The 18,107-nt window shown below is 41.0% G+C and overlaps 1 protein-coding gene across 5 annotated transcripts in view; it reads left to right on the top strand.

The window, feature by feature from the left end:
- Positions 1-18,107, top strand: part of MOCOS (molybdenum cofactor sulfurase) — a 551,645-nt gene that overhangs the window by 322,715 nt on the left and 210,823 nt on the right. For all 5 annotated transcript variants that reach the window (XM_072152958.1, XM_072152962.1, XM_072152959.1 and 2 more), the window contains 2 exons: positions 106-495; positions 2,053-2,215. In XM_072152958.1, the coding sequence (XP_072009059.1) occupies positions 106-495; positions 2,053-2,215 (553 nt within the window). The remainder of the gene's footprint in view (positions 1-105; positions 496-2,052; positions 2,216-18,107) is intronic.

The raw sequence follows: 18,107 nt of genomic DNA, 5'->3' as shown, positions 1-18,107 counted from the left end.
AGTTGCAATATTTACAAGTGACATAATTCTTTAGAATCCTATAAATATTTGTAAGCAGAAGTATTAAACTTATAAAACACACTTTTGTGTACTTTCTTTGCAAAGGCTGGCCATGTATGTGGAGATAACATTGATCTTATTGATGGAAGACCCACTGGCTCTGTGAGGATATCATTCGGATTTATGTCTACATTTGATGATGCCAAAGTATTTTTAACGTTTATTGTAGAGACTTTCATAAAAAGATCATCACAGAGTAATAAATTAGAAAAACTAAGTTTGTCAGACTCGGGAAGTAATGAAGAGAAATGCATAAATGGCAGTAGAGAAATCACAGGGAACACAGTGGCCTCCCAGGACCACATATTTTCCAATCTGTCAACAGTAGATCAAACTTGTATATGCAAAGGAAGAAAAACCATGGGAACAAATACCAAGGCAATCACTCTGAGATATATCTACCTTTATCCCATCAAAGCTTGTGCAGCATTTCAGGTAAGAGCTTGCATTTAGTTATCTTCATAAGGAGTAATTCCCATTTTGGCAGTTTAATGGCAATCTATGTATGATGAAAAGTTATAAAATTTCCCAATATACTTTCTGTATCAATTCCTTATGTTTTTTGTATTAGAAGGTACTAAGTTACTACAATTGGTGGCAACCATATTATCGAGAACATGGCATAAGTATATCCCTAAGAGCAGGCAAGAGATAGTGACAAGATGAAAGAGAGAGATTTTTTTGGTGGGGGGCAATAGAAGAGGTGGGGGCACCCCCTCCCTCCTGGTATCCTGACCGCAAGCCCTCAGTCTGCCGACTGAACTGGAACTGTACCTGTAAGCTCTAGATAACGAGAAGCAACTAAGGTGTATCAGTGGAGTCATGTCTTCAGAGAGCATGCAGCCCCCTTTGGATCCGCATTCAAAAGACTCTCCATTTGGTAGGAGGGTACCCTCCTCCACTTTGCCAATTCCTTATGGTTATCTAGATCTCTGCTTATTGTTATTCTATGGAAAGCTTCTATGTTTACTTCTAGTGGACAAAAATCTGACCATGGCAGCATGCAGAGATCTAAAAAACCATGAGAAATTGATACAGAAATTATTTTAAAAAATTGTATAACTCTCCCTTTCACCACGACTATGAGGATGTAACTACTGGCACAGTGGGACTTGTGGCATTTACTGGCGTCCTGCACAGAACACGCCATCGGTTGTATTGCATTGTGTCTATTGGACTGAGCCGATAAGCTCAGAGGGCTGAAGATGTGCTACATAATTTCTGTGTAATATTGGGGTCTGTGGTAACCTGCTGACACATAAAAACAATGAATAAAAGATGTAAAAAAAATAGCCTTAAGAAAGGCTTCAATACCTCAGGCTATAGCTTTAATTACCCAAACACAGTTAATTGTGTAACTACATGCACGTTGGGCTCTCCTCCCAGAGGAAGAACAGGCAGTTTTTTGGGGGGCCAGGAAAACAGTGGATGCAGCCTTTACTGACATGTGATGTACTAGAACGTCACCTGCTGCCTGTGGGTGTATGGAGAGAACTCACGGGCTGAGCCCTCGCCATACAAAGTGGGAGTTTTCTGAATATTGCCAATATAGACAAAGGGAGAAAAAGTTTGGACAACAAGTTTACTGGTGGGAGGAGGCAGATTTAAAGGAAACCTACCATTTCAAATGGTAGGTGTAAGCTGTAAGTACCGAGCACCAGCTCAGGGTGAGCTGGTGCCGGTGCTTACTTTCGTTTGTGTTATTAACCGCTGTATCGCGGTTTTAACACTTTGTAAACTTTATAGCAGAAGCTGCTAATACCCTGAGCTGGTGCTCGGTACTTACAGCTTACACCTGCCATTTGATTAGGTTTCCTTTAAGCTGGGACCTTTGCATTGCACCTTTCAACAAAGGCACAGTGGGATGAGTTAGGTTAATTGTGACAACTCTTGCTGTCAGGTTCCCTTTAAATATGTAAACAAATTTTTTACTGTACTGTATGCCATAACTATCTCTTTGAACAATTGTCATTTACTCTCCGGGTTCTTTAGGTCACCCAGTGGCCAGTAGCCGAGCAGGGTCTTCTTTTTGATCGGAATTGGATGATTGTGAATGAAAATGGAGTTTGCTTGAGTCAAAAGCAGGAACCTAGACTCTGTCTTATTCGCCCATCAATTGATATGATGAAAAATAAGATGATAATTAAAGCAACCGGTAAGAAGTTGCATAGTACAAAATAGTAAAGTAAAAGGTTTAAATAAATTTAGAATTTATTGTGTGCTAATAATTTATGGTCAGCAAATTAACAAATAATGTAATAATGCCAGTTGAAATGTACACATCTTGCCAAGGGAGATGGTAATCCTGGATAGAGGGTATAGGAAGAAAAAAACTGGGAGCATCCAAGTCAGTAAAAGGATAACAAAACTGCCCCTGGCACACCTTATTCCTAACTTACCCCTAACCCCAAGAAATTAGCTCCAGCCCTTATAACGGCAGTTCCAAGGCTGTCCTTAAAGAGGACTAAACTTCCCATTGTGCCCTAGATCATAACACACTCCCAACGTATTTCCAGACTATACATCATGGACCTTTCATTAGGGGATTAACCCCTTAACCCCCATTTCCATTTTTCACACCCACCTTCAAAAATCTAAAACTTTTTTATTTTTACACTTAAAGAGGACCTGTTATCCCCCAAAAAGACCCCTATCAAACATGCCCCCCAAAATCCTCTCCCCTGCCCCTTTCCATATATGTTTATTTTAATTTATGTTGTGAAAGTTGTTACTAGAGGATCTGACCTCTTATCAAATAAGAGGTCGGATCCTCATATCCACTGCGCTTGCAGTCGGGTATATTCATGAGGGTACTGCCCCACCACGCCCCACTGAGAAGCCGGCAGCATCGCATATATTGCGAAATCACTGCCGGCTTCTCCGCATATACTGTATTGTTCCTCGCCAATGTCAGAAACACAAAATAAGAAAGGATAAGGTCAAGTGATGGATTATATGTCTCTCCATGATGCGGCCTTGCCGCGCTTATTGACATCTTGGAGTGACGTGTAATCTATCACTTGACCTTATACTTTCTTATTTTGTGTTTCTAACATTGGCCAGAATCAATACAGTAGACGTGGAGAAGCCGGCAGCATATATTATGCAATGCTGCTGGCTACTCAGAGGGGCGTGGTGGGGGAGTGCTGGCCCCCGACTGCAAGCGCAGTGGATACGAGTATCCGACCTCCTATTTGATAGATCCTCTAGTAACAACTTTCACAACATAAATTAAAATAAATGTAACATATGGAAAGGGGCTGGGGAGAGGATTATGGGGTGCATGTTTGGTGGGGGGTGACATGTCCTCTTTAAAGAGCTCTGTGATGGCTTGTTTTTTGCATAACAAATTGCAGTTCATAGTGATGTTATTGAATATTCCATGCTGTGTACAGGGAAGCGTGAAAAAAATTCCAAATACAGTGAAAATGGTGACAAAAACGCATTTGAGACGTTTTCCTATGGGCTTGGATTTTACGGCTTTTACTGTGACATGTCTACTTTATTCTTTGGGTCAGTATGATCACGGGGATACCAAATTTGTATAGGTTTTATGATGTTTTCATACATTTACAAAAATTAAAACCTCCTGTACAAACATTTTTTTTTAATTTTTGCCATTATCTTCTGACACTAATTACTTTTTCATACGGACGTTTTCAATGCTTCTATTTTTAGGACTGAACGACCTTTTGATCACTTTTGGTTGAATTTCCTGTGTTTTTCAAAATGGCAAAAAAGTTTCATTTTCCACTTGGGGGCTATTTTCCATTACAGGGTTAAATGCAGTGAAAAAACATTATTATATTTCGCCAGATCAAGCATTTTTGGATGCGGCGATACCTAATGTGTTTATGATTTTTACTATTTATTTTTATATCAGTTCTAGGGAAAGGGGGTGATTTGAACTTTTATGTTTTTTTATTATAATTTTTTTTACATTCTTTTTTATTTTTACTATTTTTCAGACTCCCTAGTGTACTTTAACTATAGCTTGTCTGATCGATCCTACCATATACTGCCATACTACAGTATGGCAGTATATGGGGATTTTCCAACTCACTCATTATAATGTGCAAATCGGACATTGTAATGAATGGGTTAAAACGAGACAGCCTTGGGTCTTTGGAAAACCGATCATCAGTTCCCAAGATGGCGGAGCCCATGCGCCAACATCTTTTTGAAGCCACCGGCAGCTTTGCCGGCGGTGATCGTGGGGATAACATCGGTGCTGACTCAGGTTCCACCTATTCATAACTGGTGTCAGCAAGCATTTGCCAGGAGTCCTGAGATGGGAAACTTGGAGGCGACAACCACATATAATCGAGGCCTGAAACAAGAACAAACCTAGTCCCGTGGTCGGCTGGATTAAGATTTGTAGAGATGTAATGCCACTGTTCAGGGATGGAGAAACTTCTGGTGTGATCCACTCTGTGCTTATCTAAACATAAAACTGTTTTGTCAGGTTGTATATGTATCCTGATACGACCTTACTATCAGTGTGAAACCTAAATGAATCAATAGTAGTGTCCATTTCTTCCTTTAAGACTTCAGTGATTTCAACAGCGAGGGCGGCTGCACAAAGTTCAAATTTGGATTTTCCCAGGAGAAACCCACACTGTGGTTTGTTGTCAGTTGTAAGCTACTGTAGCTATGGCTTCTATGGATGCATCAGAGAAGATGTGAACTTCTTTTCTGACAGCAGCTGTTAGAGAACAGGGAACATAGCAACGTGGGAATAGAAGTTGCCATAACATTTTCAAAGACTTCTTCCATGTCTTACATGGTGGCTCTAATTGTCAGTCTCTGTAAGGAGAACTCTTACTTCCTGACTCACTCACTCAGCCAAACCAGTTCCCTACGCTATAGTGAGGATCAGGTTGAAACAGTGCTTTCTACAGTTGGGAGTCTCAAGATGATGCATTTCTTGAGGTTGTGAGTTTTTTTATGAAAAGGGCATTGACGGCTAGGGTTTTCAATGCTTTTGATGCTTTTGCTGTGGTCACTCTTGTCTGGAGCAGATGTAGGTGTCATGTCATTCTTCTTTATACACAAGAGGAGGACCAGCACTGCCCAACAGTAACCACTGATCAACTGATCAAAACATGCCAAAATATATCAAAAGCCACAAAAAGAACAGAGGCATGAAAAATTGATCAAACAAATAATATCTTTATTAATAGAAAAATACACCACAAAACATGCTTAAAAACCTTTAAAAATTGTGAACGAAGTCACAAATGAATGACATCCTCGGGAAAGTGCTCAACACATGATAATGTGCACTGTTCCCGGAACTCCAGCTCCCCCTACTGGCCACAATATATATCTATTTTTATATATATATATATATATACAGTGCCTACAAGTAGTATTCAACCCCCTGCAGATTTAGCAGGTTTGATAAGAAGCAAGTAAGTTAGAGCCTTCAAACTTCAAACAAGAGCAGGATTTATTAACAGATGCATAAATCTTACAAACCAAAAAGTTATGTTGCTTAGTTATATTTTAATAAATTTTAAACATAAAAGTATGGGTCAATTATTATTATTCAACCCCTAGGTTTAATATTTTGTGAAATAACCCTTTTTTTGCAATTACAGCTAATAATCGTCTAGATCAGGCCAAAACAGGTCTCTGGAGTTATCTTGGCCCACTCCTCCATGCAAATCTTCTCCAAGTTATCTAGGTTCTTTGGGTGTCTCATGTGGACTTTAATCTTGAGCTCCTTCCACAAGTTTTCAATTGGGTTAAGGTCAGGAGACTGACTAGGCCACTGCAACACCTTGATTTTTTCCCACTTGAACCAGGCCTTGGTTTTCTTGGCTGTGTGCTTTGGGTCGTTGTCATGTTGGAAGATGAAATGACGACGCATCTTAAGATCCTTGATGGAGGAGCGGAGGTTCTTGGCCAAAATCTCCAAGTAGGCCGTGCTATCCATCTTCCCATGGATGCGGACCAGATGGCCAGGCCCCTTGGCTGAGAAGCAGCCCCACAGCATGATTCTGCAACCACCATGCTTGACTGTAGGGATGGTATTCTTGGGGTTGTATGCAGTGCCATCCAGTCTCTAAACGTCACGTGTGTGGTTGGCACCAAAGATCTCGATCTTTAAAAAATATCGTATTGAATATTAAATCTTTCCCGTGTCCTTTAATATGTTCTTCCAAAAATAGAAGGATAATTATTATAAAAAGCTACGTTTATTGTCGTCGTCCAGGTTGCAGAATACAGAATATTTGTGCAGATTATTAGTCATGTGTTACAGTCAGTCAGTCCATGAAATTATGTTCAGGTGAAGGTTTCATCATCCTGTGTTGGTCTTTCTTCCTCCATTCTTCATCTCCATCATGTGTCCTTAAATCTCCTCCATATGTCAGCATGTGTGAGCGAGCTCGGTGTGTGTAAAATGCTAAAATGTTCCCCTCCCCCTTGGACAGAGTCACTTTTAAAGACTAAACTCCCATAGACTTGCATTATGAACCAACTTCATCCATCAGTCTTGTTCACACCCATATATGGTAACATCCATAGGAATTCCTTTATGACCAGCTAACACAGAGACCATTGTATGGTAAAGGATACCTCTTGTCATGTGAATGTGGTATGATGTGGATGTGATAGGTGCTAACACAAAGAGAACTTCATATGGTAATGGATAACTAATGCCATGTGCTAGGATGTGGTTGGGGGTTGCGTTCCAACATTATCTTTGAGATATGTCAAGAATGTACATACAACACCAGTGTTGAACATATATGCCCCTGATTACACTTATGATTATTACACACTTACTCTCTATACATATTTTAATCATATCACATTTGTATCTCATTGACCATGTTGTGCTTGATCAACTCTTGAGTACATATTCACACTCTAATTAGAATATTGTAAATCTGTAATATTTAACACGCATGTTCTGCGCATGCTTTTGACGAACTTGTGTTGCACTCTGACGAATTGTAATCAATGGGCTTTTTCAGACTTGCATTTTTTTTTCACGCACACGCGCACATTTTTTTTTTTAACAGGCATTTAAATCTCAGCATGCTCTACTTTTGCAAGTCATGCGCGTGAAAAACGCACCATACAAGTCTATGGAGACGCATCAAATATACATTGCACTCTGAGACACATGCACGTGCAATGCGTTTTTCACACATGAATTGCTATAGAAAAGATAGAGTTCAGTCCTGAGTCTTGAACAAACTCAGTGAAAAAGTGAGACACTGACCAAACTCTGACTGAAAACTGATTGAACTCTGATGCAAAATGTCAGTTTTTCACTGACCAAACCCTGATCGCACCCTGATCAGACTCCGACGTGATCTGCAACGCAAGTGTGGAAGGGGCCTAAGGCATTGGAAGTTAAACGATTCTTCTAAGGAATCATGGGTATTAAGCTTGTGTAAGACATCAATATATTCAGCACTCTCCTGTAAAGGAAATTTACCATTTGATTTTATGCATTATGAACCAAATATGCCTTAAGAATGCTGTAGCTACGCTGATGTAGAATCATACCTTTTTCATCCTTGGGCTGAGCTGGATCACTCATAAACGTCAGCTGGGGGATGGTGCAGCAATTTGATTACTTCTGCCTCTCAGGGATAACAGCAGGAATACATCATTCTCTATTGCAGAGTATATCTAATGTGAGAGGAGAAGTGCTGAGACCAGGCACAGAAGCAAGAGGGCTTCATTGTCATAATTTTATTTGTTTTTTCAGCACAGGGATTAAACAAGATATGATTGTGCATCAGTGTAGCTACATTATTCTCAAGGTATGTTTGGTTCATAATGCATGAAAACAAATGGTAGATTTTCTTTAAATACAGTTCATACATTGCAGAATGTTGCATTAGGGCTTCCTCTGGTGGCAATTCATAACCAGCAAGCTGAGAGATGGTGGACATGTGAATGTCCAGTGATTGCCATAAGCTTGAGACCTTATTAAAAAGATCACATTTTTGCTCCCAAAGTTTTCTCTGACCTTCCATGTAGGATGAATTAAGCATTTAGCTCTTTCATTAGGTTGTACTTTAAGATCTGCATCCTGTTGGAGTTCTGCCTGGTCAATCTTAGCAGAGCTGACTTCAGCCATGATAGACACTGACTGGGTTTATAGCAGGGGTGCACAACCTTTTTACAAGAATAGAACTACTATAATACTGCCCTTATGTGCAAGAATATAACTACTACAACACTGCCCCCTATGTACAGGGATATAACTAATATAATACTGTCCTCTATGTACAAGAGTATAACTTACATAATACCGCCCCTATGTATAAGAATATAACTGCTATAATACTAGCCTCTATGTACAGGGATATAATTAATATACTACTGCCCCCTAGACCAAGTGATCCTTTACATCTGCATACCTGGGACCTCGATGTCTAGAGTCCTCTTCTGCTGACTTTGTTTTGCCACAAGCCTCTTTCCCTGGAAGCTTCTACAGGATACATTAACCATGGTCATCACCAACCATGATGTGAGGTTTTACCCTTGGATACCTCGACCACCAGACCAGGTGATTCTACACAACTATACACTTCGGACCTCGATGCCTAAAGTCTGTCTTTTCCTGTTAACTTTGTTTTGCCACAAGCCTCTCCCTCCGGAAGTTTTTACAGGATACATTAACCATGGACATCACCTACCAGTACGTGAGGCTCTACCCTTGGACGCCTTTTGCCCTACCATGGTGACCATGCGGTGACCCCTTCGAGCCCCGACCTGGATAGCGTTGGGCTGCGCCTACGTGTTAGTCTGCATGGGTTGTTACCCTATTTTACTATATCTTTTTTGTTTTTGGTGGTCCTCCTGCCCGTGGGGGTAGTCCCCGCCCACACCTTACCTGTTTTTCTGCTCTAAGACATAATTTCATCCTCGTACATTACCTGCTGTGATACCTTCATTATGGACATATATATATATATTTTTTTTTTTCCAAGTTCGCCACTTTGCTGCATAACATTGGGCATTCCGCCTGCAGATAACTCACGCTCTTCTGTATTCCATAATATCTTGTCGTTTCTACTGTTTGGGTTTTCTATTATAGGATCAGACTTTCATAAAACCGTCGGTATACACAGATTTGGCACGGCTTTGATTTGTATTATAATCACCTGTTTATTGCACAACTTCACTGAGTCGATATTCCGCCGCCTAAAAGGAGGGTTACAGATGCACTGGCCATCGTACCCCTCTGTTGGAATACTGCTTGGGCCTTCTATTATAAGACCATACTTTCATAAAACTGCTGGTGTTCATAGGTTTGGCACGGCTTTGATTTGTACCATTATCACCTGTTTATTGCACTACTTTACTGAGTCGGGACTCTACCACCTAAAAAGAGGGTTACAGATGCACTGGCCATCGTACCCCTTGGTTGGAATATAGTTATTGTTTATGATCATCGTCTATATATATTTTTTTGTGTAATATTTGGTCATAATGTCTCACTTAGTAATCATGCGTCGCTCACGACTCTCACCATGTGATTGGTCTATATTCCATTATTGTATATATTTATAATAACATTTTTTTTTTTTTTTTCTTAGTTTTTGGTCTCTTTTGATGAAAACATGATCCTTGTTTCACTGTATACTCACCTAGAATCGGAGATGCAGGTGATATCATTTCTCAGCGCAGGCGCATTTACCCGTCCTTGTTCTCATCTGAGTAGACCCCGATCATGTGACCAGTGTCTGGTGATCGCTTTCGATTCTTTCCGTAAAAAAGAGTGTACTTTCCGTATTTTACTCTGACTCTGACTTTCTCTGTTCTCTTTTATTACACCATTATTCTATATACATATTTAGAATCTGCAATATAGGTGGTATTATTCGTATTTGTGTTCATTTGAACAAACGCTTACTATGTGATTGGTCTGTACTCTATTATTACAATCTCACACACATCTTGGTCCTTTGTGGCAAAAACATGATCCTTGCTTCACTGTATCATATACTTATCTTGAATCGGCGATGCAGGTGACACCATTTCTCAGCGCAGGCGCATTTATCCGTCTTTGTTTTCATCTGAGTAAACTCCGATCATGTGACTGGTCACATGATCTAAATCACTTCCTGCAGCTGACTGGTCACATGATCTAGATCACTTCCGCATATGCGTGATCCATTCCACCACATGCCATCTGCAGCTGTCAAATTAGCAGGTAATAGGGTTTTGAGCATATGTTTGTGTGGGGGCGGGGATTGTTCCTATGGGCGGGGGGACCCCATATAAACAGGACCACGACGGTATTGAGCCACACACCCTTGAGGAAGTCACCGGAGCAGGTGACGATACGCGTGGGGTTCGCTCCTCTCTCCTCCTCCCCACTCCGACCTTGCCTTTCTGCCTCTCTCACCTTACCATATGGATCCACATTAGGTACCGTATACTTCAGGCATTTAGGCTACTATATACAGGACTGTTGGGTTCATTTATTTTTTGCACCGGTCACTTTATGTATGCACATATTGCCTGTTGCAATTTGATGTTATTCAGCTGTATTTAGTACTTCCCTCATTGTCCTGCATCACACATTTGTCGTTTTGACTTGGTCGGCTTGGGGCTGGGGAGCCCAGGACACACTGGTCCTGGGAGGTCAAGTACACCTTGCATGGTGCACTTTTTAAGTGTTTTTATTATGTGGTTTTGTTATCACTGTGTTTATGTATTAATAAAGTTTTTTTGATATTACCTTAGTCCATCATACGTATCCTCTCTTTTGTTCTTTTGTTGGTTACCTGCTCTCCTAGGATACGTGGACCTATTTGTAATCTTTATACATTGGTAGTGCCTGTCCTATTCTTTGTTTGGTCATACTACTGCCCCCTATGTACAAGAATATAACTACTATTATACTGCCTCTATGTACTGGAATATAACTACAGGCAGTCCCCGGGCTACATACAAGATAGGGTCTGTAGGTTTGTTCTTAAAGGAAACCTACCACTTGTAGTGGCAGGTTTCCGATGGAAATACCGGGCACCAGCTCAGGGTGAGCTGGTGCCGGAGCTTATTTTAGTTAGTGTTTTAAACCGCGGTATCGCGGTTTAAAACACTTTTTAAACGTTATAGCCGGCGCAGGCAGGTACGCGCTCGGCGCTTACCGTACCGTGCCATCGGAAACCTGCCACTACAAGTGGTAGGTTTCCTTTAAAGGAAACCTACCACTTGAAGTGGCAGGTATAAGAGGGAACTACCGAGCACCAGCTCAGGGTGAGCTGGTGCCGGAGCTTATTTTTGTTAGTGTTTTTGTTAGTGCCGGGCTTATTTTATGCGAGAATGATAGCTCTTTTTAGTGTTCTTATTTTAGATTGCGTAACTTTTTAAAATCACTTTTTAGAGCATTTTTAAAGGGCATTAATAAAAAATCATCTTTTTTTCAGAGAGATTTTATTGAGGTTGTTTTTTACGGGGTTCACTTTGCGGATCTAATAATGATTCTGTTTTATTATGGAGATTGTTACAGATGCAGGGATACCAAATATGTGGGGGTTTTGTGTATTTTATTCAATTGTACTGAATAAAAACTAATTTGGAGAAAATCTTATTCATTTTAGCATCACCATCTTTTCATATGCGTAACTTTTTTATTTTTTGGCTGACACATCTGGTTAGGGGCTTATTTTTTGCGAGAACAGTTGTTCTTTTTAGTGGGAGTATTTTAGAGTGCATAAAATTTTTTAAATCACTTTTTAGAGCATTTTTTATAGGGTATTAATTAAAAATTATCTTTTTTCGGAACGTTTTTTGCGTTTTTTTCCTCCGGCGTTTACCGTGCGGGTCCAGTAACGATTCTTTTTTATTATGCAGATTGTTACGGACACGGCAATACTAAATATGCAGGTTTTTTTGTGTTTTTATGTTTTTTATACTTTATTAAGTGTTTTTATGGGAAAGTGACATTTTAGGAGCTTATATTTTTTATGTATTTATTTTTTATTTATTATAATGTGTAGTGTTAAGTGTTTTTGCATGTTTTTACTTATACATACTTGAACTTAAACCAGCAATGCTCTGATCGCAGTGTAAACAGCAGTGTAAACTTGCGCATGCTCAGACAGTTTACAGTCAGACCCGGAAGGGGTCTGACTGCCATGGAGACCGGGCAGCTCCGGGGCACATGCCAGTCCTCGGAGCTGCCCAGAAGAGGATCGGATCCCCCAGTAAGCGGCACGGGGGATCCGATCCATAGGGGGAAGACCCTTACACGCCGCGGTCATGCTTGACCGCGTCGTGTAAGGGGTTAACACCCGCGACCGGAGTCGGCTCCGATCGCGGGTGTTACAGCGCGGTGTCAGCTGTACTAGACAGCTGACAGCCGCTGCTTCTGGTACCGGCTCCGTTCGTGAGCTGGTGCCAGAAGCAGGACGTTATAGTGCGTCCTGGTGCGCTAAGTATCTAGCCACCGGGACATACTATAACTTCCTGGTGCGCCTAGGGGTTAAACAACAGAACAAGCAACTGGATGAGACAAAAAGAAGATGGCTGCCAAGGACTGCCAGAAACAGAGAGGAGGAGCCAGAAGAATGGTAAGTACAGAGAGACCAAAGGGGAAAACTTAAAGGAGATGCAGATAGATATGGCAAAAGACAGTGATAATGAATGTAATGCAAGACATGAGACATGACACTGTTCTGTAGCATCATATTATATAGTTCTCTCCCTGAAGACATCCAGGCCTCCTTGAACACGTACATAGAGTCCGCCATAGCAACCTCCTGCGGCAGAGAGTTCCATAGTCTCACTGCTCTTACAGTAAAGAACCTTTGTCTATGGTAGAATCGCCTCTCCTCTAGGCGTAGAGAATGCCCCCTTGTCCTGCTCACAGGCCTAGGTATAAAAAGATCTTTGGAGAGATCCTTGTACTGTCCGTTCAGGTATTTGTACATTGCAATGCGGTCTCCCCTCAGTCGTCTTTTTTCTAAACTGAATAATCCCAAATTTTGTAATCTGTCATTGTATTCTAATCCCCCCATTCCCCTAATAATCTTGGTTGCTCTCCTCTGCACCAGTTCTAGTTCTACTATGCCCAACACTGGTGCCCAAAACTGTACACAATATTCCATGTGTGGTCTGACCAGTGATTTGTATAAGGGCAAAACCATGTCTTTATCATGGGAATCTATTCCTCACTTGATACATCCCATAATTTTATTTTCTTTAGCAGCAGCTGCCCCGCTCTGGTCAGTAAAATAGTAGGATAAAAAATTAACACAAAAAACACCAAAAAGGCCCCATATTCAATCTAAACCGCCCTCCAACATCCAAATCCAACAAAGACCAAAAAACAAAAGAGCTTGCAAATGTAAAAAAATTTCCACTTTATTCAAAATAACACATACAGTATATGGCCTGGCTTAACTGTATGGCATATTTCACCAGGTTTGCTGCCATCAGCTATAGGGTCTGTGGGAAGTAGGGGCCTAGTCTGGGTGGCATCTCACTCACCAACTTCTTGGCTGCAGCTCTGGCAGTAGCCTTGGTCGTAGGAAAAGCTTCTGGCCAGCCTGGAAGGAGATCAAAGCACACAAGCACGTATTCCTACATACCACTTTTTGGTAGCTGGATAAAATCCATCTGAACTCTTTGAAAGGGATACAGCGGCTTGGGTGTAACCTTCTGTGGCCACCTCACCCGGGTTGTAGCGGGTATAGACTATACAGGCTTTCACTAGTCTAGTGACAGGGGTAGTAATGCCTGGGTCAAACCACTTGCAGTTTATGAGCACTAGCATGGCCATTTTGTGTGTGTGTGTCCGTGGGCTACTTTACTTACTGTCGGGTGCAGGGCTCTGGGCAGGCACACCCTCTCTCGCAGCATCCAGGTCCTATCGGCATCTGGGCTCTAGCTTTCCTCCACACTTCCTTCTCTTCTGATGACACTCAGGCCACCAGGGACTGGCACCTGTGGATCAAACTTTTTAACTTAGAACTTACCGTTGAGACTACAGGACAGTCTCTGGGTTTCATCTGTGCAGCTGCCTTTGCCACCCTGTCAGCCGCATCCTTGCCCTTGGCATGTGAAGTTACCAGATTGTGTTTGCTTTTACTTTTATTATCCCCACCTTTTATTATAAACATGCCAAAATGGGCCTACTAACAAAAAAAGAGAAGAATTTTCTCCTCAAAGAAAATCCCAGCAAACGTACTTACTTTTATTACTTGCCTAAAATTCATAAAAGTCTCACATCCCCTCCCGGTCGTCCAATTATATCCAATACCAATTGTCTTACTAGCAACCTATCACATTATCTACACTCACCGGCCACTTTATTAGGTACTGTAGTAAAAATCGTATTGAATATTAAATCTTTCCCATGTCCTTTAATATGTTCCTCCAAAAATAGAAGGACTCAGGATAATTATTATAAAAAGTTACGTTTATTGTCGTTGTCCAGGTTGCAGAATACAGAAAACTTGTGCAGATTATTAGTCATATGTTACAGTCAGTCAGTCAGTCCATGAAATTATGTTCTGGTGAAGGTTTCATCATCTTGTGTTGGTCTTTCTTCCTCCATTCTTCATCTCCATCTTTTGTCCTTAAAACTCCTCCATATGTCAGCGTGTGTGCAAGAGAGCTTGGTGTGTGTGTAATGCTAAATGTGTCCCTCCCCCTTGGACAGAGTCACTTTTAAAGACTAAACTCCCATAGACTTGCATTATGAGCCAACTTCATCCATTAGTCTTGTTCACACCCATATATGGTAACATCCATAGGAATTCCTTTATGACCAGCTAACACAGAGACCATTATATGGTAAAGGATACCTCTTGTCATGTGAATGTGGTATGATGTGGATGTGATAGGTACTAACACAAAGAGAACTTCATATGGTAAAGGATAACTAATGCCATGTGCTAGGATGTGGTTGGGGGTTGCGTTCTAACATTATCTTTGAGATATGTCAAGAATGTACATACAACTCCAGTGTTGAACATATATACCCCTGATTACACTTATGATTATTACACACTTACTCTCTATACATATTTTAATCCTATCACATTTGCATCTCATTGACCATGTTGTGTTTGATCAACTATTGAGTACATATTCACACTCTAATTAGAATATTGTAAATCTGTAATATTTAACAGGTACACCTGTCCAACTGCTCGTTAACACTTAATTTCTAATCAGCCAATCACATGGCGGCAACTCAGTGCATTTAGGCATGTAGACATGGTCAAGACAATCTCCTGCAGTTCAAACCGAACATCAGTATGGGGAAGAAAGGTGATTTGAGTGCCTTTGAACGTGGCATGGTTGTTGGTGCCAGGAGGGCTGGTCTGAGTATTTCAGAAACTGCTGATCTCCTGGGATTTTCACGCACAACCATCTCTAGGGTTTACAGAGAATGGTCCGAAAAAGAAAAAACATCCAGTGAGCGGCAGTTCTGTGGGCGGAAATGCCTTGTTGATGCCAGAGGTCAGCGGAGAAGGGGCAGACTGGTTCGAGCTGATAGCAACAGTGACTCAAATCGCCACCCGTTACAACCAAGGTAGGCAGAAGAGCATCTCTGAACGCACAGTACGTCGAACTTTGAGGCAGATGGGCTACAGCAGCAGAAGACCACACCGGGTGCCACTCCTTTCAGCTAAGAACTGGAAACTGAGGCTACAATTTGCACAAGCTCATCGAAATTGGACAGTAGAAGATTGGAAAAACGTTGCCTGGTCTGATGAGTCTCGATTTCTGCTGCAACATTCGGATGGTAGGGTCAGAATTTGGCGTCAACAACATGAAAGCATGAATCCATCCTGCCTTGTATCAACGGTTCAGGCTGGTGGTGGTGGTCTCATGGTGTGGGGAATATTTTCTTGGCACTCTTTGGGCCCTTTGGTACCAATTGAGCATCGTTGCAACGCCACAGCCTACCTGAGTATTGTTGCTGACCATGTCCATCCCTTTATGACCACAATATACCCAACATCTGATGGCTACTTTCAGCAGGATAATGCGACATGTCATAAAGCTGGAATCATCTCAGACTGGTTTTTTGAACATGACAATGAGTTCACTGTACTCAAATGGCCTCCACAGTCACCAGATCTCAATCCAATAGAGCATCTTTGGGATGTGGTGGAAGGGAGATTCATGGATGTGCAGCCGACAAATCTGCGGCAACTGTGTGATGCCATCATGTCAATATGGACCAAAATCTCTGAGGAATGCTTCCAGCACCTTGTTGAATCTATGCCACGAAGAATTGAGGCAGTTCTGAAGGCAAAAGGGGATCCAACCCGTTACTAGCATGGTGTACCTAATAAAGTGGCCGGTGAGTGTAGATCTCTTCCTTCAGAAATATGTAACAAAAGTGAACAGTTTCCTCAGAGATTCATCCCAACTAATCAGAATTTTAGACGAAAGCCATGGGAAGATGACTATATTTTGGCTACCCTCGATGTTACGGCATTGTACACTCATATTGAACATTGCATCGGTCTTATATGCATCAAATTTATCCTTCAAGAAGATCCGGAAATTCTAGACTTCCAACGACAATTTCTACTGGACAGACTTTCTTTTGTACTCAAAAATAATTTCTTCACACATGGCAAGCGGATCTTCCATCAAATTAAAGGAACAGCTATGGGGACCAAAGTGGCCCTCTCCTATGCCAACTTGTTCATACAAAGACATTTTCATTACACCACACACAGTACATCTAGGTCATCTAAAATTATACAAAATATATATCGATGACCTGTTTGTTATCTGGCAAGGTGATAACACTACCCTCCTTGAATTCTGCAATAATATCAACAATAATGATTGGGGATTGACCTTCTCCCTTAATCTCGGCAAAATACAAGTTGAGTTCCTTGACCTAGAAATAGGCCATAATAAAAATAAATTCACTAAAAAAACATTCTTTAAGAATGTGGACGTTAATAGTTATTTAGACTACAGAAGTAATCACCATAAAAAATGGCTTCAGAATATCCCGTACAGCCAGTTCAGACACCTTAGAAGAAACTGTACCGACACACATACATATAACCAGCAATGTCTTATTTTAGAAAAGAGATTTAAAGAAAAAAAGTATCCGAAAAGAATTATCAGTGATGCAGTCAAAAGGGCAAGCCAACTCAGCCAAACAGAAAGTTTATCCCCAAATGCAGACAAAGATATAAATAAAAATAAAACAGAATCCGCTTACCATCTTGTATTTATCACTACCTTTAGTAAAGACAGTCAAAATATCTTAAGCATCCTCAGGAAACACTGGAACATTATCAAATCGGATCCCATATTAACTAAAATAATACCAAGTAATATTTCATGCATTTACAGAAGAGCCCCTACAATTAAAAATTTACTAGCCCCCATTATCCCCAAACAGTATAAACCATCCACACGTATAACATCTAATCAGAAGGGAACCTCTAAATGCAATAAGCCTCTATGTTTATGCTGCAAAATAATACAAATAGGAGATACATTCCAATCCTACAGTACAAAAGAAATATTCAACATCAAACACAGATTAAACTGCTGCAGTAGGTATGTAATATACCTTATTGAGTGCCAATGTGGCATGCAGTACGTAGGAAGAACAACACAACCTCTACACTGCAGGGCCAACCAGCACCGTTATAATTTCAAACACAAAGTTTTAAAACACGGATTATCTAGACATTTCGCCATTAAACATAAAGGTGAAGGGATCATCACCATCACCCCAATTGACTGCATCAATGCCGAAGTAAATAATAGATTTGAGCTTCTAAAAAAGAAATAGATCTATTGGATATATCGGCTCGATACCCTTAAACCCACCAGTCTCAATGAAATGACTGAAACAGTACTATCATGAGACCACTACAGCACTCACATCCTCTCATGAGATTCAGCCATCCCCGCCGATCCATAGCTATCTCCGAGAGTTCGCCTTCCTAGGTTTGGTCCTCAGCAGCTTACTAAGTTGTACAAATAATACTCAATTTGAGAATACCACCTTTACGTCCGAGTCATTGGCGCTGGTATCACCCTGGAATCTCCTATCCGGTTACTGC

Source organism: Engystomops pustulosus, chromosome 5, assembly GCF_040894005.1.
Source record: "Engystomops pustulosus chromosome 5, aEngPut4.maternal, whole genome shotgun sequence".
In the NCBI taxonomy this organism is placed as follows: Eukaryota; Metazoa; Chordata; class Amphibia; order Anura; family Leptodactylidae; genus Engystomops; species Engystomops pustulosus.
Note: the sequence above shows the minus strand (reverse complement) of the source record. Positions and strands in the feature narration are given on the sequence as shown.